At 40.9% G+C, this 21,346-nt stretch overlaps 1 protein-coding gene across 1 annotated transcript in view; it reads left to right on the forward strand.

Annotated features, from left to right (window-relative positions):
- Positions 1–19,111, forward strand: part of sptbn4a (spectrin, beta, non-erythrocytic 4a) — a gene marked incomplete at its 3' end in the record, with an annotated part of 25,071 nt that extends 5,960 nt beyond the window's left edge. Inside the window, 18 exon segments of the mRNA XM_035666047.1 lie at positions 4,209–4,472; positions 5,648–5,881; positions 7,438–7,527; positions 7,619–7,897; positions 7,986–8,116; positions 8,255–8,459; positions 10,470–10,715; positions 10,848–10,982; positions 11,235–11,476; positions 13,338–13,476; positions 13,611–13,695; positions 14,016–14,227; positions 14,592–15,363; positions 15,408–16,026; positions 16,181–16,241; positions 16,321–16,589; positions 17,768–17,938; positions 19,069–19,111. Coding sequence (XP_035521940.1) covers positions 4,209–4,472; positions 5,648–5,881; positions 7,438–7,527; positions 7,619–7,897; positions 7,986–8,116; positions 8,255–8,459; positions 10,470–10,715; positions 10,848–10,982; positions 11,235–11,476; positions 13,338–13,476; positions 13,611–13,695; positions 14,016–14,227; positions 14,592–15,363; positions 15,408–16,026; positions 16,181–16,241; positions 16,321–16,589; positions 17,768–17,938; positions 19,069–19,111 — 4,197 coding nt within the window.
- Positions 19,112–21,346: the final 2,235 nt, after the last annotated feature.

Consider the following 21,346-nt stretch of genomic DNA (forward strand, 5'->3'; position numbering starts at 1 on the left):
ATATTAATAGGTATGTTTTCATTTGTGTATAATCACCAGAAAATAGGAATCATTGTGTTTTTGCTACCTTAGAATGAGCTGCTTTTATCTGTAGAGGGAGCGGGTGTGTGGCCGGAAAACTAAAACACTGGTTCTAGATAGGGCTTTTCGCGTCACAGCCCGTTCTCAGTCCCATGTCATCAAATACAGACCTGAGCAATGTTCAGTTAGTTGGCACCACAAGATGACACTAAATCCTACACACTGGTCCTTTAATACAACATTTAATATATTTGGAACTAGGCATGCGACGATTATCTTGGCCAAAATACGATATTATCACAAAGATTTTAAATATACGTAATACTTTTAACACTAAAAAATACTAGAATCTCTTTTACTTTTTATTAACAAACACATATATTTATTGCATTACAGATTATCTGATCTCCCTGCTCTGTATTTTGGAATCTATACCATTTCCGGACATCCAGCAATCCACCATGATAAATAAATGTTTTCTATCACCATATGCAATAATATTGTATATCATCCCATCCCTATCTGGAACCTCTTCCATCATGCAATCACTCAAATGTTAGAATGATTTGTAAACTTAAACCATAAACATAAACTGCTAATACTAGGGACATTATGAAGAGCATATTTGATTTTTATTGTGAATTAGAGGATAATCAGTGGGCAACCCGGCACCCTAAATTTGGCCCGCAGGGCTCAATATGAGTCACCTTCAAGCCGCAAAGGAGAAACTATGGTGGCCACGAAACTTGCAAAAAATCGCAAACGGCCCTATCTACAGCCAATGTTTGATTTGTCTATTCTGGGCGATTGTATAAACATGGTGGTTGAACATGGTGGCCTCCATGGAAGGCGACCCGCCGCGTCTGTAGATATTAAAGGCTCTTTCTAAGAATGAGTCCTGTATTCAGGTGATTATACACTAATAAAAACTTATGAATATTATATTTAATTTCTGACAATATACTGTATCCTCCTAAATGTTACATACTGGACCTTTAAGTAGAGAAGTTGCTGAAACTTGACAGTCTCATAGCTAAACAGTTTCACAATTTACAATCTCAACTATTTTAACCTCTTATGTCATGAAAATAATATTTAACTTAAGACATTTTATAATTTCAGGCAGAAACACTGAACAAAATTGATTATAACATCAGAAGAAGATAATTTCTTCTTCATTTAAACTGTAGCTGTAATAAACCCACTCACTCTAAAACCAGATAAGTTAATTTAACTTAACAGTGCTCCAGTCATATCACACTCCTGCTATAAAACAGCACTAAACACTACAGCTTACAATTTATTTGCAATGCATTAGAAATGAACAAAGGTGCAGCTGCAGGTAACCATCTTCTCAGGGCTATTTTTCACTTGGTGATTCCAAATACACTTTAGTGGGTGAACACGCTAAATGTTACATTGGGATTTAATAAATATACTTTCATTGATTAAGCATTATATTGTCTTGATTGTCTCTTGAAAAGGTAAAAACTCTAAAAACTCTCTTCGGAATTAATTATAACTGTTTTGTTTCAGCATACATTTTTAACATCCAACGGTGACTTTCAGTGGTTTAGTTCGACTTTGTACCTTTTCAATAAAAAGTGAACCAGCAGTAGAAATGAGTAACAGTCTCTCACTTATTTAATGCAGTATAGATTAAGTTACCCATCTGCTGCTTTCACTAGTTGTACACACACTGTGAACTCACACACACACACACACATACATAATCCAAGTCACTACAACACTGTTGTTTTTCTCAAGCCTGAAGCCTTCTCAAAAAGTTTATGACATTATCTTAAAGGTCTACTGTGTAACATTTTGTAAGATTTGTTATTATTTATAAATTGAATATAATATCCATAGGTATGTTTTTATTAGTGTATAATTACCTGAAAATATGGATTGTTGTGTTTTTTGCCATGTTTCTACAGTAGCATAGAATGGACAAACGCTTCTTTTGCGCATTTCACGGCCACCGCAGTTTCCCCTTTGCACTTGGAATGGGAGGGTGAAGCAAGGGAGTTGCAGTCTGCAGCTAAATCCTATACACTGGTCCTTTAAACAGTAATAACGTTGACCTTATTTAGCATATGTTGTTTAGAAATAATGGATAATATGTACAAATATACTTAAGTAATCGATGCTCATTAGTGTCTGAGTATTTCATGAGGATTTTAGTGTATATCCCAGCTGGACGTTGATGGAAATCCAGAATTGTAAATAACAGCACATCCAAAGTTGACAGTTTGCTGTGTGCTACTGTAATAAATAGTATTAGTGTTGTATTCTGGGTTGGGCTAAAGGGACAACATGGCATCATAGAAGGAAGCTGGCATCTTCATTCAGTGATATTTGCAGCACTGGTTAGCTAAATTTGAATTTGGATGTGTGCTTGGTGTTAGGATGTTTCTTTGATTCTCCATTGGTGTAAGTGTTATGCAGATAATAGCATAAGTTGCAGTGTTACTTTTATGCGTACGGTAGGTATGAATTCATTGTTTGTGCCAGTAGTACAACACAAGCCCTTTAATCCCACCCACTGTTTGATTATGCTGCATCAGCATTACAAAAAAAGCCTGCAAAATTTGGCAACACAATGCTGCCATAATAGCATGATTCATGTGTGGTAGCCATTAAAATATCACACTATGTCAGCCATGACTGTCTCGAAAATTCACTTCACAGATGCCCTTTGGATCCAACTGTGCCCAGGCTGTAGCATAGCCCCACACACCCGCAGCCTCATTCCTGTTCCATAAACCTTTGATTCTTCCTCCTTTTGCTTCCCTTCTTCCTTTACTCTGCTTCTCTCCACCCCCTCTCTGATTTCTTCTCCCTCTGCCTCACTCTGTGTGTCAGTAAAGCCAAGAGAGGGAGAGAGAGAGACCTGCTTTCTGCTGGCTCTGCATTATGAGAGGGAGAGCGAGGCTGAGGAAAGATAGGAGCATGAGAGAGAGGGATGTGAGAGAGTGAGCGCTAGCAGCAGTTAAGCAGAGAGCCTGTGCCAAGAGGAGGAATGCAGCACTGCATTATGAAAGCCATAGGATATAGGTCCAGCTCTCTGTAAAGATAAAGGAGAGAAGCAGAATTTAGATGATAAAATCCATCGTGTACGCGGTTGTTATTACAACACAAGCTAAGTGAATAATGAAAACATCACCCACTATCATATATAACAGAAGAATGTGGAGCCTAAACGCTTGTTTCTTAAAATAAGAAATCTGCATCATCAGGCCCTTTTAAGTCACAAAGATCTCCACTATACATGAGTTTTTGTGAGCCAGATGCAAAAATATCCCAAATCTTTGTCATAGGAGGAAAACACCTCCTTCTCCCCTAAGTCTAGGTATGGGAGGAGACTGCTGATAATCTATTTCAAGGAAGAGCTTCATTGACACAAAGGAAAATGCCACAAGCTTTGATCTCACCGCATCTACTCATCCAGATCACGTCATGAACAAAGCCCAAGATTTAGGGGAGGGAAGACGAGCATAGACGAAGGACAGAACAGGGGTTTATTAGACCTGCCATGCATGATTTTTAGGTCAGCCCGAGGCCGAACTTTGCTCCATACACCTGCCTCTCTGCAAGCAGGGGGCTCCAGCCTTGGCATGGAGCTGTGTTTTCCCGAGCTATTTTGGGGACAAAACTGAATTTAGCCGCTCACTTTCAGCATTAGGAAATGTTCATCTCACAGCCTTTCTGTAATAATGTAATACATAGAACATATTGAAACAAGATCCACATGGTTCATGGTTTAGAACAGCATAAATTCCCTTCGGTAAAGACATCTGCTAAAAGGTTACCAGTTATCTAAAAATCATTTTCATGGAATGGAAATGGATTTAGAATGAATACACTTCGATTTGGAGATAGATTTTCTCTGTGCTTGAAATCTAAAATGGTGGACAGTTCTGTGCAGCATTGTGCAGTTCACAGATTTCTGGTACCAAGTGAGGCAACAACCGTCTCAGCCCATAAGAACCACATCCCTGGAAGCAAAAGCTGACATTAAAGTAGTGCACCAGTGAGAAGCAAAGTCACTCAGCCAAGAAATGACAGTCCAACACGTAATGTAATTTTTAAATAGGATAGCTTTAATATGCTTCGAAATACACAGATATTTATGTTGATCAATGTGTTATGCAGTCACTTTAACAGTACTCTCTTTCTTTCTCCAGGAGGGTCAGGAGCTGATCCAGGAGAAGCCGGAGCTGCGTTCAGTCGTTCAGCAGAAACTGGAAGAGATCAGAGAGTGTTGGTCCGACCTGGAGAGCACGACCAAGGCCAAGGCCCGCCAGCTCTTTGAAAACAACAAGCCCGAGCCGGCGGTGAAGAGCTACTCGGACCTCGACAACCAGCTCTCCCACCTGGAGCAGCAGCCCCCCCAGCTGGAACAGGCACACCATCTGCCCACCTTCAATGAGCAGCTCCAGAAATTCCAGGCAAGTCTCAAGGCTCTCCAGGGTCTGTCTGAGAAGCTGTTGGCACTGTGTCTTGTGATAAACTCAGGTTACTGAGGCCCAAATGATTCTTTCATGTAAGGGAAAAGTGGGCTGCTTTCTTGCCACGGATGATTAAATTGGAGGAGTTAGCACCAGAAATTGGTCATCCTCTGACTCTATTTTGACCTTGTCGAGCACATTGTCCTTCGTACTGCCCTGCACATTTCCATATTTGCACTCAGGTGTCTACACAACTTTTATCCTGTAGTTTGCTTTGACATATGTACACATCAGGCCAATACCCATTTTTTATTTTTTATTTTTATTATTATATTTCTTTTTCTAATTCTTACTTTTTACTCTTATTCTTCTTATTAGTCTCAAGAGTTGGCCAGCCTGCACTTCACTGCTCAGATTGTAAAAGCATGTGACAAAAAAAAAAAATCTAAATATCAATATTAAACCTCAGTGGAAAAAGCTTTTGGGAGGTTTTCTGTAAATATGGAACATCAGGTAGAGCAACAAGCTTAGATTTTTAGTCACTATTATACTTATCTTTTTTTCCTGGGCTTCAGCAGTGGAAATGCTGCTTGCCGGTTAGGATTCCTTCAGCATTCATAGTTCAGGAGCTGAATTATCTGCAGAGGTCTCCTCAGACCCAGACAATGGATGTCTCAGAGTAAGCTCAGCTTATTTCTCTCATAATTTAAGATCCAGACATCCAATGACATAACATGGAAATACTTAAGTACAAGTATCACAATACTGTACAGTAGTTGATTGAATGTCCTTAGCTGCATTCCACCACTGGGCAAAAAACCCAAAAGCCTTTGATTCTTTGACTCCACCCTGTGACATTTAACTCAGCCAAAAAGATTTTTTCAACTTTGCCTTGATGTAGCTAATGCTTTTGACAGACTGCATAGTTCAGCTCATTGTTGTTTATGTAATTTTCCCCCAGTTCGGACATGCATCCACAGAGGCCGCTGGTGTGGTGTGTTCTTAAATACGAGGTTCAGCGGCATTAGAAAATGCACCATATGCTTTTTTTCCCCTTAAACTGAGGAGACTCATTACATAACCCTGAAATGTTCTGACAGGAGAACGGCTGATGTGCTGTGTTTGTCCATCCCTCATATGACTGTAACATGACCTTCCCCTTCACTCCGGTGCAGGCTATGGAGTCTCAGATAGGGGACTTTTACAAGGATGTGGGAGAGCTGGGAAGCTTACAGGGGGTCTGCCTACCCCAACGAGGGCTGATGGCAGGTGACAAGGAGGGTGGTGAGCAGTCAGGCGAAGTAGAGACCCGCATCGTCCGCCTCATTGAGCCCCTGAAAGAGAGACGCCGCATCCTGCTGGCTTCCAAAGAGATGCACCAAGTCGCCCAAGACCTAGAGGATGAGATAGTAAGTGCACACTTCTTTTTGTCTGAGTTCCCCATCCTTTTGTTCAGTGCATTTTCTCTTCCACATATACCTTTTTCAATTTTGTACATCTTTCAGAGTTAGTATATTAAGGTCTACTGTGTTATGTTACATGTATTTAAGGAATAAGGATTTAACCTCCTCCACTCTACATCCTCGGCCGTTGACGTTACTGTCTTTCAGAGGGTGTAGCAGGCTCAGTTTTAAAGCTATAGTAAAGATGCTGGTGGTATATGAAACTAGAAAAAGGGCATCCATTGCTACCAACTGTTCCATGCTAGCTTGTCTGAAGGGGGCTAAATAATGCTCCAATTTGAAAAACTAAATCTTGGCGATGGCAAAACTGGCATGGCTACTTTCAAATGGGTCTCGTTACCTCTGGGGTCAAGATATCTGAATAAAAAATGCGTTCTATGTGTACCCACAAGTCTCTCATTTGCAGACATGCCCACTTTATGCTAAACTTATGCAGTTTTGAGCAAATACCATGTGGTTTTGTTTTGCAGTACAAATCGCCAAGTGTATTTAAATATTTCTGCATACTGGGGTCCATAAACAGTACTGGAATTGCATAAATTAGGTATGACTAGAAACCAGAGACCTGAGTGGATTCAATGAGCATAATTGTATTCATGTGTGATGATGTGTGTCCCCATAGTAGCTCTTTGATTTCATGAGACCACTTTTTGAAACTTGACCTCACTGTATAAAATGACCTATTGTTACCTCTAGGGTAATCACAGTCTCATGAAACTGTACAACCACAAACTAGAGACCGAGGGCATTCAGATGAGGTATGGCTTTACTAGGCATATCGACAATTAGGAGGATTCTGAGCAATTTCCAAAAGAGAAGTGCTCGCCATTTATTAGTTAAAAAATGCAGTTCTTCAAGAAATCTCCAAATCAAAAGTTTTTGATACCAAATCACAGCATGATTTTTATGGTGTTCCTCAAGGTCTTGGTGTCTAAATACATTAATTTAAATAAAAATCTAATTTATATATTTTGCAGGGACAGTGCACAATTAAAAATAATTGCACCGCAGTTAGCTAACAACTAAGTATCTGTTGTCCCTGCATCTGTTGTCACAGGTGGTATTGTGGATGGATTTCTGACCATTTTTGTCAATTCTGGCCAGAAAAGGTTACATTTTGCACCAAATCTGTTTGGCCCAAATATGGCTGCAACAACTTAATAGAGACATAATAGAGCCATCATATTCTTCCGTCATAAAATAATAATAATATTTTAATAGACCTCTAAACAAAACACAATGTTAATTACAGATTTATAATTAGAAAACTTGACACACAGTGCTGGCAGATACTGTTGACCGGCTGTCTCCCCCTAGAGATCCCCTGCCCCCCAAAAACAAGACAAAAATTGGTTTATTGTAGGGAGGGGTGAAGTGGAAGAGGTTAAAGAAATAATTAATTCTACAAAATGCAAATCTTCCCCATGGTTTCCATGTTTGATTCTGTGCATAGACCCTTACATTCTGAAAACTGTAATGACCTGACTGTGGTTACTTGATAGCTGTGGATTCAGGAAAGGCTTCCCTTGGCCTCCTGTAAGGATTATGGGAATAACCTCCAGAGTGTACAGCAGCATGTAAAAAAGAACCAGGTAAGTGTCAAAGATGACGTTTGGCCATGATCCACTGAAATTTGACCTAAACCCGCTCAGTCTGGGAACTCACCTCTGATTGGTCCTTCAGACACTCCAGAGGGAGCTGACAGGGCGGCGGGCTCGCGTTGAGGAGGTTCTGGACCGGGCGGCGATCATCGCTTCGCTGAGGACCCCTGAGGTGGAGTTTGTGCGTGAAGGGGCGGGGCATGTGCGCCAGCTGTGGGAGGTTTTACAGCTGGAGACAGAGAGGAGGTCTGTGATGCTGGACGCGGCGCTGCAGGCTCAGCAGTACTACAGTGAGGCGGCTAAAGTGGAGTCCTGGCTGTCAGGTCAGAAGCTCCATCTGGTCAATGAGGAAAAAGGCACGGTACGGACAGCCCTGGTAGTCATACATGTGTTGCTATAAATCCTAAGTGAAGAAACCTACATCCTGATGGTATTGTGATATTTTTCAGGATGAGGCGAGCACCCTGCAGCTGCTTAAGGCCCACCTGGCTCTGGAGCAAACAGTGGAAACATATGCAGAGACAGTCGGCATGCTATCCCAGCAATGCCAGCATCTATTGGAACTTGGACACCCAGACAGGTGTGGCATAACCGACCATACACATATGCTCACATATAGCCCAAGAATGTTCTGTCTATTGTGTAGGATAATATAAGGATAACACTGTCAGTGCTTGTTGGTAGCTGTTACATTTTGTTTTCTCTCACTTTTCAACAGTGAGCAGATCACCAAGCAGCAGTCCCACATAGACCGGCTGTATGTGTCTCTGAAGGACATGGTGGAGCACAGGAAGACCAAGCTGGAGCAGCAGTACTGGCTCTATCAGCTCAACAAGGATGTGGAAGAGTTAGAGAAGTGGATCACCGAGCGTGAGGTGGTGGCCAGTTCCACCGATCTGGGCCAAGACCTCGAGGATGTCACGGTCAGTCCATCAACACGGTTTTAGTGGCAACGCTACTCTAACCACAGGAGATATTCAACTTTTACAGTCATTTATGAACAAACACACCATATCACTTTGTGACATATATCACATCAGAACAATGAAATACAATTGCATTGTTCATGTAATAAAAAACAAATAATCAAACTTAATTAGAGGCCAATAGTCTTTTCATGTCAGGACATGCAGTAGTTGTTTCTGTTCACCAGCTATTACAAAGCCCTGAATTATATATTTATAGATTTATCTACCTCTCATATGTTTCAGCAGTGCATGTCTATATGAACCAGCATGCAGCAATTATTTTAACACTGTAGACTTAAGAATCCACTACACTGTTAGAACATAATAAAACAGCCAATTTAGCTTAAAAATCTCCACAGAAATCAGTTTTATGTGTAGACCAGGCAAAGTGTTTTCCCTGTTTAAAGGTAAAATAAAGCAACGATAAAATACTTTATTTAGTTTTTGATCCCCATTATCTTCTGATCAAATCTCATGATATGATTTTCAGCCTCATGCTAAGAGTATAATTTGATTTTAATGATACCAAAAATGTTTTTCTTGTGATCACAACATAAATGTCCATAGCAAAAAGGCAAAATGATTAAGTGAAAGAGGCCTGTAGTTGTTGTTATGACCACCATTTGTTGTCCTTAGGTAGTGAGTTAAATAATAATCACAAGATTTATTTTATAGGCCCTTGAATCAGTTTGCATTAATGTTTGCCTTTGGCCCCTGTACATACCAAATATGACTTTTATATGCTTTGTTTTATACTTGGCTTGAGTCAGGCATGACATTAAGTACTTAATATGGACATAAAGAAAAATGATTAAAAATAGTATGTATGATAGTGTTTCATATAAAATAACCCCAACATAAAATGCATACCATACATTCCTGCTGTCTGTAGACAAGCTGTGGATACAATTACTTCAACACTAATAGACACAAACTACCAAAGGACTATAGAGTTGAATCTGACAGTGGGTGCTTTCCGTTTGGCTAACGTGGCTTCTCGCCCACACTTACATCTCTTCCTCGCCTCGTAGCTCCTCCCAACAGGGATACAAGGAAGGGAACTCAAAGATGAAGGAGTTTTACTTACCAGATGTTGAAGTTCTCAGCCACTCCAGCATCGTGTTTATGCTGATGAAAAAAAAGTAGCAAAGCGTGTTCCAATCATGATTTGTATCACACACACACATCCAATCATTCTTATGTTATGAATAAACAATCTGTTTGTAGGAAGACCCATCATAAAAGGCACCCTGATAGCTCACAACTGATGCTCTTTATACCGAGACTGAGTCCCTACTGCAGCGGCCATGGGTTCAAATCTCACCTGTGTCCCTTTGCTGCATGTCATCCCCTCTCTCACTCGCCCCTTTCCTGTCTATCTCTCAAGCTGTGCTGTCAAATAAAGGGAAAATAGCCCCAAAATATACATACAACAAATTGTGTATTCAAATTGCTCGTTTTATCTGACCAACAGTCCAAAACTAGAGATATTTAATTTACAGTGATATAAGAGAGAAAAAAAATGAAATAGTCACATTTAGACTTTTGTAATTTTGCTTGAAAATTATTATTATTATCAAATTATTATCAAAATAATTGCCATTTATAATAAAAATAATAATCACCCGCAGTTCCTTTTGCTGTCCCATTAAATCAGCTGACCGATCACTGAACAGATTCAACAGTAAAAAGCATTTGCTTAGGATACACCAGCGATTCCTTGCTGAAGTTCCTTGTCTCATCATGGTTGCATTCAAGGGATCGGAACATCCTTGATGAGGTTGGACCTCTGTTGAGGCTGAAGGGTGAGGTGAGGATGGGAGGAAGAATGAAAAGCACCCACTGTCTCAAAAAATAGTTGATATTATGAGCCTTACAAAGGTCTTGTTGTATTGTATCACAATGAATTAGTTGATGTTATTGTGTCCAGTCCCTGTAGTATTGTGTGGTTTATGTGTGTTCCAGGTGCTTCAGGAGAGATTCACCAAGTTTGCCTCAGAAACCAACAGCATTGGCCAGCAGCGCATGGAGCAGGTGAACAAAATGGTGAACGAGATGATCGACTGCGGCCACTCTGATGCGGCCACCATCGCTGAGTGGAAGGACGGACTGAATGAGTCGTGGGCCGACCTCCTGGAGCTGATGGAGACCCGCAGGCAGATGCTGGCGGCTTCGCACCAGCTGCACAAGTTCTTCACTGACTGCAAAGAGGTAGAGTCAAAACAAAACGTCAGCCTGTGATTCAGGTGTGCCGTGTGCTTCATTGCTGTTTCAAAGGTAGACAGTCTGGCCGTGACATGCGGCTTCTAATTTTAAAGTGCTCGTGACGATGCTGTGTTGTAGGTCTTGGCTCAGATCGCAGGAAAGATGAAGCAGCTGCCAGAGGTGAGGGCATGCCAAGCCAACATCACCAATCCAGCCACCCTGCAGAGGCTCATGCACTCCTTTGAGCATGCCCTTCAACTGCTAGTCGCACAGGCAAGTGATCTGATTTCTTTCCGAAGTCACACAGTGTACTTGCTGCTCATGAGCACAACAATGGGTGCATATGAATTTCACCAAACTTATTTTTGACAATAAACTGTATTGTTGGAATCCATGGAATAACCCACCCCTTAGGCTGCATAAGTATATTTAAATACATGCTTGTTTGAAATAGCTTGTATCCTTCTACTGACTATATTCTACTGTGACTAAGCCACTAACTCCCTTCATCCTGTCTTGGTGCAGGTGAGGCAGCTGCAGGAGAACGCTGCACAGTTGAGAACCATCTATGCCGGTGAGAAGGCTGAGGCCATCATGGTGAAAGAGCAGGAAGTGATGGAGGCATGGAAGGAGCTGCTGAGCTCCTGTGAGGCCAGTCGCGTCCAGGTGACTTCAGTAACCGACAAGGTGCAGTTCTTCTCGGTGGTGCGTGAAAACCTGATGTGGATGGAAGGCATTATGGGCCAGATAGGGTGGGATGAGCCCAGGTAAGGCATCTCTACACCTTCTTTTGTTCTGTGTTAAGATGCATAAAAACTATTGTGTACAGTATATGGTCCAGGTTCAGCAGCTGCAATTTGTGGTTCAGTGTTCGGTTAAACTAAAGGTCTTTGTGGACTTGTGCAGTCCCTTTAGACAGAATTTCATTACAACGTAGCATGGAATTAGGCTGCTGTACCACCTTGACCTAATTTCACATCTGTTATTCAATTTTTCACATGATGTTAATTGAGGGCTAAACATTTTACACTGTAATCACTGCCATTGTTTGTCATTTTACCCAGCCGTACAACTGTGCAACAGGCTTAAAATCACTCTTGGCATGAAATCTTTTAGCAGCTGTTGATATATCAACATACGAATGAACATACAGCAACACATACTGTGGGACCGATAAAGATGGCAAAACATACGTACATGTCCTGTTTCTGTATTTTTTCAAGCAAAAATGACAAAAACTCTGTTGTTCCAGTTTCTCAGTAGTGGACATTTTCTGCTTTCTTTGTCTTATGTCACAATAAACTGAATATCTTTGGATTGTAAACCGATGGTTGACATTGAAAATAATAATTGATTTCAGAATTGATCATTGATTTATGAAACAGAGAAAAGCAGTAAATACCAACGGTCTGAGGATGCTGTGCAGATTGTAAAACCCTTTGAGGCAAATTTGTGATTCTGGCCTGTATAAATAAAATTGACAAATGCTCAAATTTGTGAAGCTGGAATAAGTAAATGTTCTGCTTATTCTGCTTAATAAATGACCTAAATGATGAATTGAAAATCAGAATTCTCCATTCATTTTGACTAAGATGGACCTTAGATTCACACAATGTAACTATACCGTCCCCGGTTCAGCCTTTGTTTCATGTCATCCCCTATATCTCTCTTTCTCCACATTCCTGTCCATGTCTCTACTGTCCAATATCAGACGTTAAATGTTAAAGATCCAAAAAATATTCTTTAAAAAACAGTACTATAGTGTATATAGTCACCGTAGTGGCTCTGTGAGGCTGTAATGCTTAATGTAAATTAGAGCTGCAACCATTAGTTGATTAATCAACTAAGTTAATTCATTGCCAACTATTAAACTGACTCAGCAATCAACCATCTTCAAGCCACTAATCCAAAGTAGCTTCCTGTCTTTCTTGGCTCTGACTGGTTGTTTTCGATCAGGGCCGGTGGATTCTTGTAAATCCCATTAGGAGCACTAGGAGGAGCCAGAAGAACCTGATTTTGTCACAGATTATCTGTCTCGTGTTCTACTGTTTTTTTTTTCAGGATAAATGAAAGTTCAAGCAAATATGACAAAAAGTTATTTTTTATAAAATTACCTACTGCAAGCTTTAATCAAGAACAGTAATCAAACAGATTGAATATGAAAATAATCGTTAGTTGCAGCCTTATTGTAAAGACGTGTTTGATCTTTAGCAGTCGTAGTGGAATAAGTACAATAACTGACCAGATGGTGCTGTCACCATAAATGTCTATGGCAACGGTTATGTAGTCTGTTTGTTGGAGGATGGAGTAAACTGGTTCTGGTACTAGTGCTAGAGGAAATGTCAGGGGATACCAAAGTCATTATTATACATCCTCTGGGCTCCATGGATATCATTAACAAATTTGACTGCAATCATCCATGTTTTGGACCAAAGTGGTGGATTGGCCATCCCTAGAGCCACACCACTAACTAGAAATTCTGATGATCAACTAATTGACTGATTGTTTTAGCACTGGTACTGACCTAGTTCTGTCTTACAGTATATTTTAAACTCTGCGGTTATAAGGATTCCCTTATAGTATTTATTACTTAATCTAATCTGAATAACCTGATTTATTCCTCTTCAGGGATTTGACGGCACTGGAGGTGATGATAAAACAACATCAAGAGCTGAAAGCCAAAATAGATGGCCGCAGCAAGACCATACAGCAGTGTGCAGATCTCGGCAAGATCCTGATAGCCGCAGGCAACCCTGCATCAGAGGAGGTCAGGGTAACAAACTGTACAACCCATACAAATGATAATCACACATGCCACAAAAAAATACATAAAACATACACAATCACTTGATTAAGCAATATGTTGTTTTGGTCATGACTGCAATCTGTCTGTTACCACAGATAAAAGAGAAGTTGGACAGCCTTCTGGCTAAGCAGAAGGATCTTGTGGAAAAATGGGACAAACACCAGGAAAGGTTACAGCGCAGTGAGTAACTCATTAGACAACTACATCAGAGCCGAAGCAGCTCTTAACATGTTAAATGTCAAATGGGCTCAAACTGTAAATGTTTTTTCCACTTTGTCCTGTTAATCATGAATCATGTATGAATCCTATTGTTCCTGTTTGAGCTAACATTACACACTCACTCCGAACATGGCTGAAATGATAAGATCCAAGCTATGATCTAATGCATAAGTATGACCATAATCTACACACAAGTATTTAAACAACAGATTTCTACTGGAGCATGTGCATTAAAATGTGGTGTGAGGGTAACCATGCTGCTGGTCTGCTGTCACCTCCAGAGCAGGAAAGGTTCCAATTTGCCCAGGAGACGGTAAAGGCGGAAGCCTGGCTGAAGGCCAAGGAGCCGCTGATCACCTCCAAGGAGCCAGAGGGAGGAGAGGCCCGGGCCCAAACAGACGAGGTTGAACAGCTCATCCTTCGCCATGAGGCCTTCCGCAAGGCTGCTGTAACCTGGAAAGAACGCTTCAGCTCTCTCCGCCAGCTTTCCGCAGTAAGCTTGACTGTAGATAAATGTTTAATCAGTTTGGGGGAGTCACAATTTAATGCTGCTACATGAAAAAAAAAAGTGACCTTGGGATGTTGTGTTTGCTTAGCGGGCATGGGCGCATGCCATGCGTTTGCATCGTCATGGGCTTCAATCTGTGACGTTTACTGCATGTGGTGCACCCTCACTCACTGCACCCCATCTGCCTTTCATGCTACATTGTTCAGTAGCCAGTAAAACAGACTGGTTTCAGCAAATCATTCTTGATAACATGTTGTACCTGTATTTTATCAGACTACCCTGCCTTGGATGTCTGGTTTTAATTGGGTTTGTGTGGTGCAATTAGTTATTTAGTTAACTCTCTCTTTAGGCTGAGAAGAAAAAAGAGGAGGAGAAAAAGACAACCCCGCTCTCCAGCCGAAGGATGTTCCCATTATCTTGTCTGACTCCCAGTGTTCCCTCAACCAGTGCTACCTCATCTTTCTTGAGGCAGACAGTACAGGGGCATATAGAACCCAAACCCTTACAGACCAGTCTGGATCTGGGTGCCACCCCTGCAACCCAGAGATTGTCCTCGGCCCTAGCCAGTTACAACCCAGTTATAAATGGATCAGGCTACCACGGACTGGAACAGCAGTGCAGTGGAAAGTTGGTGAGCTCCTCGTACCTTGGGATGAACCAACAGGCGTCCGGAGGTGGAAGCGACTCTGGTTTCTCGGCGCTAACCTCCCACAGTGGTGGAGCAGATACTTCTACTTACCTTGGGATAAACCATCAAACTGCTGGCAGTGCAGAGAGCTCTGGCTACTTTGGACTGACTACTGGGTGTATGGGTGGTATGCAAAACCATCTAGGCAGTGTCAGGTTAGGAAGTTCAGGTAACCTAGCTCAGCAGCCAAGCAGCAGCGGTATGGGAAATCCTGGCTTTCTGCCTCAACAGAATATGGGTAGTTCTGGATATTTGGCCCAACCACAAAATATGGGAAGTTCTGGATACTTGGGACAGCAGCCTAATTTAGGGAGTTCAGGATATTTGGCACACCAGCCTAATATGGGGAGTTCTGAGGTATTTGGCACAACAGCACCAATAAATGGGGAGTTCTGGGTATTTGGCCACAACAGCCTTAATATGGGATGTTCTGGTATTGGCACACCAGGGCCTAATAATGGGTTTTCTTGGTGGGGTATTTGGCACAGCAGCCTAATATTGTGAGCTCTGGATACCTAGCACAGAATTATCAGAGCAGTGGGGGAATGGGTAGCTCAGGCTTTCTGGCACAAAATCATTTCAGCAGTGGAAGTCTGGGCAGTTCTGGATACCTGGCGCAGAGTGGTGGCATCATGGACCCTAAAATGGCGTATGCATGGCAGCACCTGAAAGCTGACTTCATGCAGCCCAGGATCAACCACATCCACAAGGCTGTAAACCCCCTCCTAGAAGCCAGTAGAGTGCAGCGGGAACAGTTTGGGGACATCCCAATGGCAGACATGATGGGGCCAGAGTCGGGGCTGGAGCTCCTTCATGGCCGTCTCCAGAGGGATCCCCGTGGCAGCCGCTCTGATCCTCAGATGGACCATCTAAGGCGAGAGAGGGAGTACAAGCTGGGTAGACAGACCTCCAGCGAACAGGAGATCCAGGCAAGGCTGAACGAGCTGCCGCTGATCGTACGTCAGGAGCGCTATCGGAGGCGCCTGGAGAGGCAGTCATCCAGTGAACAGGAGGGGAGCAGCAAGCAGAGACTGCAGAGGCAGGACTCGAGTGACCTGGAGGGCTCTGTTAAGGATGGCTCTGACAAACGCTCAGGGTATGTGAATGAGTTGTGCTGGTGACAGTGAAATTCAAATGATCTTCACAAAATTTGGCTTTACAGTTTGCCTAGTCAGCACTGTCCAGCATAATCCGAATGATTTTTAATGATTGTGTGTGTTTTGGGTGACTCACGTCTGTTGTCATTGCAGGGATAAGAGATCTACCATGGCAGAGATTGTAGAACAAGTCCAGGAAAGAGAAGCAGCAAATGTGAGTTAGCTTACATACAGTACACTGTATGTTCATTTTGTGTCTTAGAGTAACATTTTCTTTTCTTCTGCTTTCTCAGGCACGAGGAGAGCCTTATCGGCCTTCTAGCAGCCTCTCAGCGCCTGTGACTCGTTTTGACGGCCGCCCTCGTGCCCGAGACCGCCCCAAACCGAGGAGGAGGCCCCGTCCTAAAGAGCCTGAGGAGACACGCCGTTCTCGCTCAGCTCCAGCTACTGGTGCCCCAACAACACCTCAGCCACCTTCACACACTGCCCATAACGAAGGCTTCCTCTACCGCAAAAAGGCCACCACCTCTGACCTTGAAGCCCAGCAGAGAAGCCCAAACAGGTGCAACACCACTGCACGACAACAGACAAAGCTAACAGTTGACCCAATCATAGCAACCGTGTTGGCACAACAGGCCCTTCGGTCTTTGGATTTCTCCACATGATGATGCAGTGTGCATGGAGCTCTAACAAGTTTGGAGGATGGTGTCTTTTTTTAAACGTTTCCAAAACCAAAAATTTAAGGTTAAACCGCATGTTTGCAGAGCCCTGGAATGGCCATAGAGAGAATATATATATGATTGATATATTGCTATATATTGAAGCCACATTTACTACATTCCGGCTTGAAATTCCATGCATACAAGATACAATTTGTTCCCTCACTTTGATTAATTAGATTTGAACTAATCATGAATCAATCATGTTGTATGCATCCATCCACATCATTCATGGGCAAAGCTGAGCTGCCAAGTGCACCCACTGTAGGACTATCCTATAAAATTAACCTGATTCTTCACCATCTTCACCAAAATGAACCTACGTTGAACACACAGACTATCAACACATATAACATTTTGCCAACCTCCGCTTGTTTTCTGATAATTATCTGACAACAATTATATCTTCTACCAAACTTCAGCCCCAAAGGCTTATTAGAATTAGTCTTTACACACAGAGGGTCTTGGATGACAGACTGTAGTTTGTGTGTTAGCATAGGATGTTCTGTTAGCTCTCTGTACACACTTATCTTGTGGCCACGAATTTTCCTTATCAACACTAGGAATAACTACCTCTACAATGTAACACAAGAGCAATGCTTTTTCTTTATTTCCATGTCCTCTACATGGATCATCTGGTGAGGATGCAGACTTTTTTCCAATAACATGAAGCATTTATCACAATATTTTAGACCCTTTATGAAAGATGATCAATTTAAACAAGTCAACTGGAAAGCCTGCTTTTATCTACCTCTGTCTGCAATCAAGTCCCCCATACTTCTTAAAAATTTAAGAATTCCCATGGTAAATCTGCCGGGTCTATCACTGTGTACAGCATATGTGCAGGAATGGAAAGCTTCATAGTAGCAGGTTCATAGCAGGTTTGTTGTTGTACCTTCGTACTGACTGTGTATGTATAATTTTGGTAGAAGCAAGAAGTTACATCCAACTATCCCAAGTTGTGTCCAGAAATGTATTCAATCAATCAATTTGTTGAGATCTTGTCATTTTGATTTTACAGCAAATCCTGGGTGAACGTATATTGTGTGCTGAAAGAGGGAAAGCTGACCTTCTACAAGGATGCAAGGAACCACAACACAACGTACAATGAAGAGCCTCCTGTTGACCTTAGTACCTGCTCATTTGATCCTTCAATGGGATACAAGAAGAAGAAAAACGTCTTCATTCTTCAGTAAGAGCTATTTTATTGTGGCATTTGTGATTTTAAATTGTGATTGAGTTATTTTCAAAGTGTAATGTTTATTTACAATTAAAATAAGAAGTTATAGCCTATAGCCTATTTCTCTAGATTTAAGAGAGAACCATCAAATGTGCAATATTACATTTCTTCCGATACCAGTATCAGAAATTCCTCCGATATTGCCTAAAATGCAGAAATGGGTATCTGTGAGTGTGCGTCTGTACATCATACTATGTACTTCATTATTCCCGAAACGGGACCCTGCTACTTCCCAGCAGTGTCCTGTTCGCCATTTTTTCCCCAGGATAGCGAAAGTCATGACCTGCCCTACTCTCACTCTGAGCCAGGCCATACAACAATGATTGCAAACATACAGGCTTAACAGTATAAAAAATATATTTGCACATACACTTACACACACACATAGGGCTGTGTATTGTCAAGAATCTAGTGATATACTGCACATCACGATACAGGGGTTACGATTCAATATATTGCACATGATTACAATCCTGTAATCAAGGCGATATATTGAGATTTTTTTAAATCTAGTTTCAGGAAAATTAAACATTAAAACATTAAAAAAGAACATAAAAATATGTTATAATATGCATAAAAGATAATATAATAAAAATCGAATAAAAAAAATAAAATCTGTGTTTAAAAAAAGGTTTACTTTTTGATGCAACCAGAACAGCGGGCATATGAATTTGTATTTATCACAGTCCCTGTAATATCAACTTCCCCTGAGTTTACGTTTCCAACACTGCTATCTAGCGGTTTGGGGTTTAAACACAAAAATCAATAGTGAAAATATAAACCCTTGTGGAATTATCTTAAAATGGGATGACTGTTTTATTAGAAAAGCATCTTCATTCAGTCCTCCTTCAGTGTTTTTGAGAATCCATACAATATCACAACACAAAATATCACAATACGATGCTTTTCCATTTTTCTACACATGGAAAATCGGATTGGTACTCTGAATCAGCCAATACGCAAAGTTTAGGTATTAAAATCAGTATTAGGAAGGAAAGAATGGTGTCAGAACATCTCTAAATGTTATTGTTATTATTAATGCATGAGAAACTCACAGTCCCTGTTGATTTTCTTTGCAACAGAATGAAAGATGGAAACAACTTTGCATTCCATGCAAAAGATGAGGTAAGGAATTTTTTATTTAATCATGTTTAAGACAAGCAAACATAGGACATAATCCACTGTCCTTTTCTTTAGACCTGCTATGTATCTAGGTCCATGAGAGATAGCACCTCTGTAATTTAGGTTGGCCAAGTATTGTCTGTGTATCCCAAACCTGGAATTGCTTATTAGGCTTTTTCCATTACCATGAACTAACACTGTAGTTTATTTTGACTCGATGCCACATACACCGTCCTGCTGCCCCAATTACTTACTAATGCACCAACGTGGATTAATCCGCAGCTGAAAATAGTCCCCAACAAATGCACCATTTCTTCCTGTTTTCAGTGACAAAAACTAGTAATCAGCTGCTTTAGTATTTACTGAGCCTTTCTAAATCAAACTATATATTTGTGAGCCATTTTAAAGATTTATGTCTTCAGTAAGTTTATGACATTTGCTGACAATAATAAAAATATAAAATATCACCACCCTTATCCTTGAAGAATAATAACCAGAATAATAACCAGACAAGCAATGCTGGGAAAAAAAAGAATAGATTCAAGACATTTTGTTCAGTTTTCACACCTTTTGATCATCACCTTCTGCAAATAAATGTCAGACATTGCATCAGTTTGCTATTTTTAATTTCCTTCCTTTTTGTGTTTCTCTATTAGATTACAAAAATAACACGATATGAGCAGAATATACAGTACACTGTCTGTATTTTCAGAGATCAGGACAACGGGGGAATATTTATTTATTGTCAGGGAATTATCTCAATCCAGTTCCTATATGGAACCTGTACTCCCTACTGCGTATAGGTCTTCAAGAGACTTATGAAAGACTTGAAACATGAAACACTTCACTGGAAGGACCTAGTCCCAGCTTTTTTAAAGCTGCACCAAGTCTGCTTGTCTGCTACATTCACTTGTTCTGTGTTCTCTTCTGAAAAAAATCTGAAAACCAAGAGGAAGATATTTATATTTGACACTTTTTTATTTCATAGTTTTGCATTAATTTGAGTTGCGGTATTCGTCTGTTGGAGACCTTTTTTCAATACAGCCAATCAAATATTGGATACATGGTCACACTGAGCCAGACAGCAGCCTGCTACACAACACAAGACTCTGAACATCAGACCAGCTTCCTGCTAAACTCTAACTTACAAACATCAACACACGTCTTGTCCTGCATCTTAACTTGTTGAATGAGCGACCATACAAACATTGACTTGGGAAAAGCGCGCTGTTAAAACCAGTACATTAAACAGCATAAGCTAACCTGCAAATGTCCCTACTGTCCAGTTAGATGCTAGTGTGGTCTTTACTCTTCAATACCACTAACAACACGCAGTCTGCCCATCTCATGTAGGCTACAGCCCAAGTTACTTGATTTTGTCTCTTGTTCTCTAGTAACAAAAAACTAAATTTGATCTACAAAACTTTGACTACAAAAAGAGATGACTAAATGTGATTTCTGTTGGACTTTAAATGTTTCATGCACTTAATCTCCTAGAAAAACATCAAGTGATGGGCAAATTTGAGGTACTTATATTTCCATTTTATGCAACTTTATATTTCTGCTTCACTACATTTTGGAGGGAATTTTGCCTTTTTACTTTTTACTGTACTATATTATTTTGACAGATATAAACACTTCCCCTCTAAACTTCTTAGATGTTTTCGCAGTTTGAGGCCCAAAGAGGTAAAACGATCCAATATTTATTTAAACAGAAAGATTACAAAAAATCCAAAAAATGAAGACAGATTTATGTAAGTCCTTTAAACTACCTAATCGTTGAAAAAAAAATATCTCCACCTAAACCAGCTACAACAGTAAAATGGCGTTTACACATTGATGCATCAGTATGAACAATCTAATGATGTCATATATATTAATATAGGAGTTATTGCTGCAGAATGAGTAATATAACTTTTTATGGTAAAGGTCCAGTGTGTAGGATTTAGTGGCAATCTGCAGTGTAGATGCAGATCGAAGCTCCATCACTTCCAGCCTTCCCTTCCAAGGAGAGATCTATGGTGGCTGGAAAACCGTGAAAACGCCCTATCTAGAGCCAGTGTTTGATTTTGTCCTTCTGGGCTACCTGTAGAAACCATGGGTGGTTCAACATGGCGGCCTCCGTGGAAGGCAACCAGTGGCGCCTGTAGATAAAACCTCAAAAATGCTCATTCTAACGTTCTAACAAAAACATAATGATTGGTATATTCAAGCTAATATACACTAATGAAAACATAC

The sequence above is a fragment of the Morone saxatilis genome, unplaced genomic scaffold (genome assembly GCF_004916995.1).
Source record: "Morone saxatilis isolate NCDOM2014 unplaced genomic scaffold, NCSU_SB_2.0 Contig20, whole genome shotgun sequence".
In the NCBI taxonomy this organism is placed as follows: Eukaryota; Metazoa; Chordata; class Actinopteri; family Moronidae; genus Morone; species Morone saxatilis.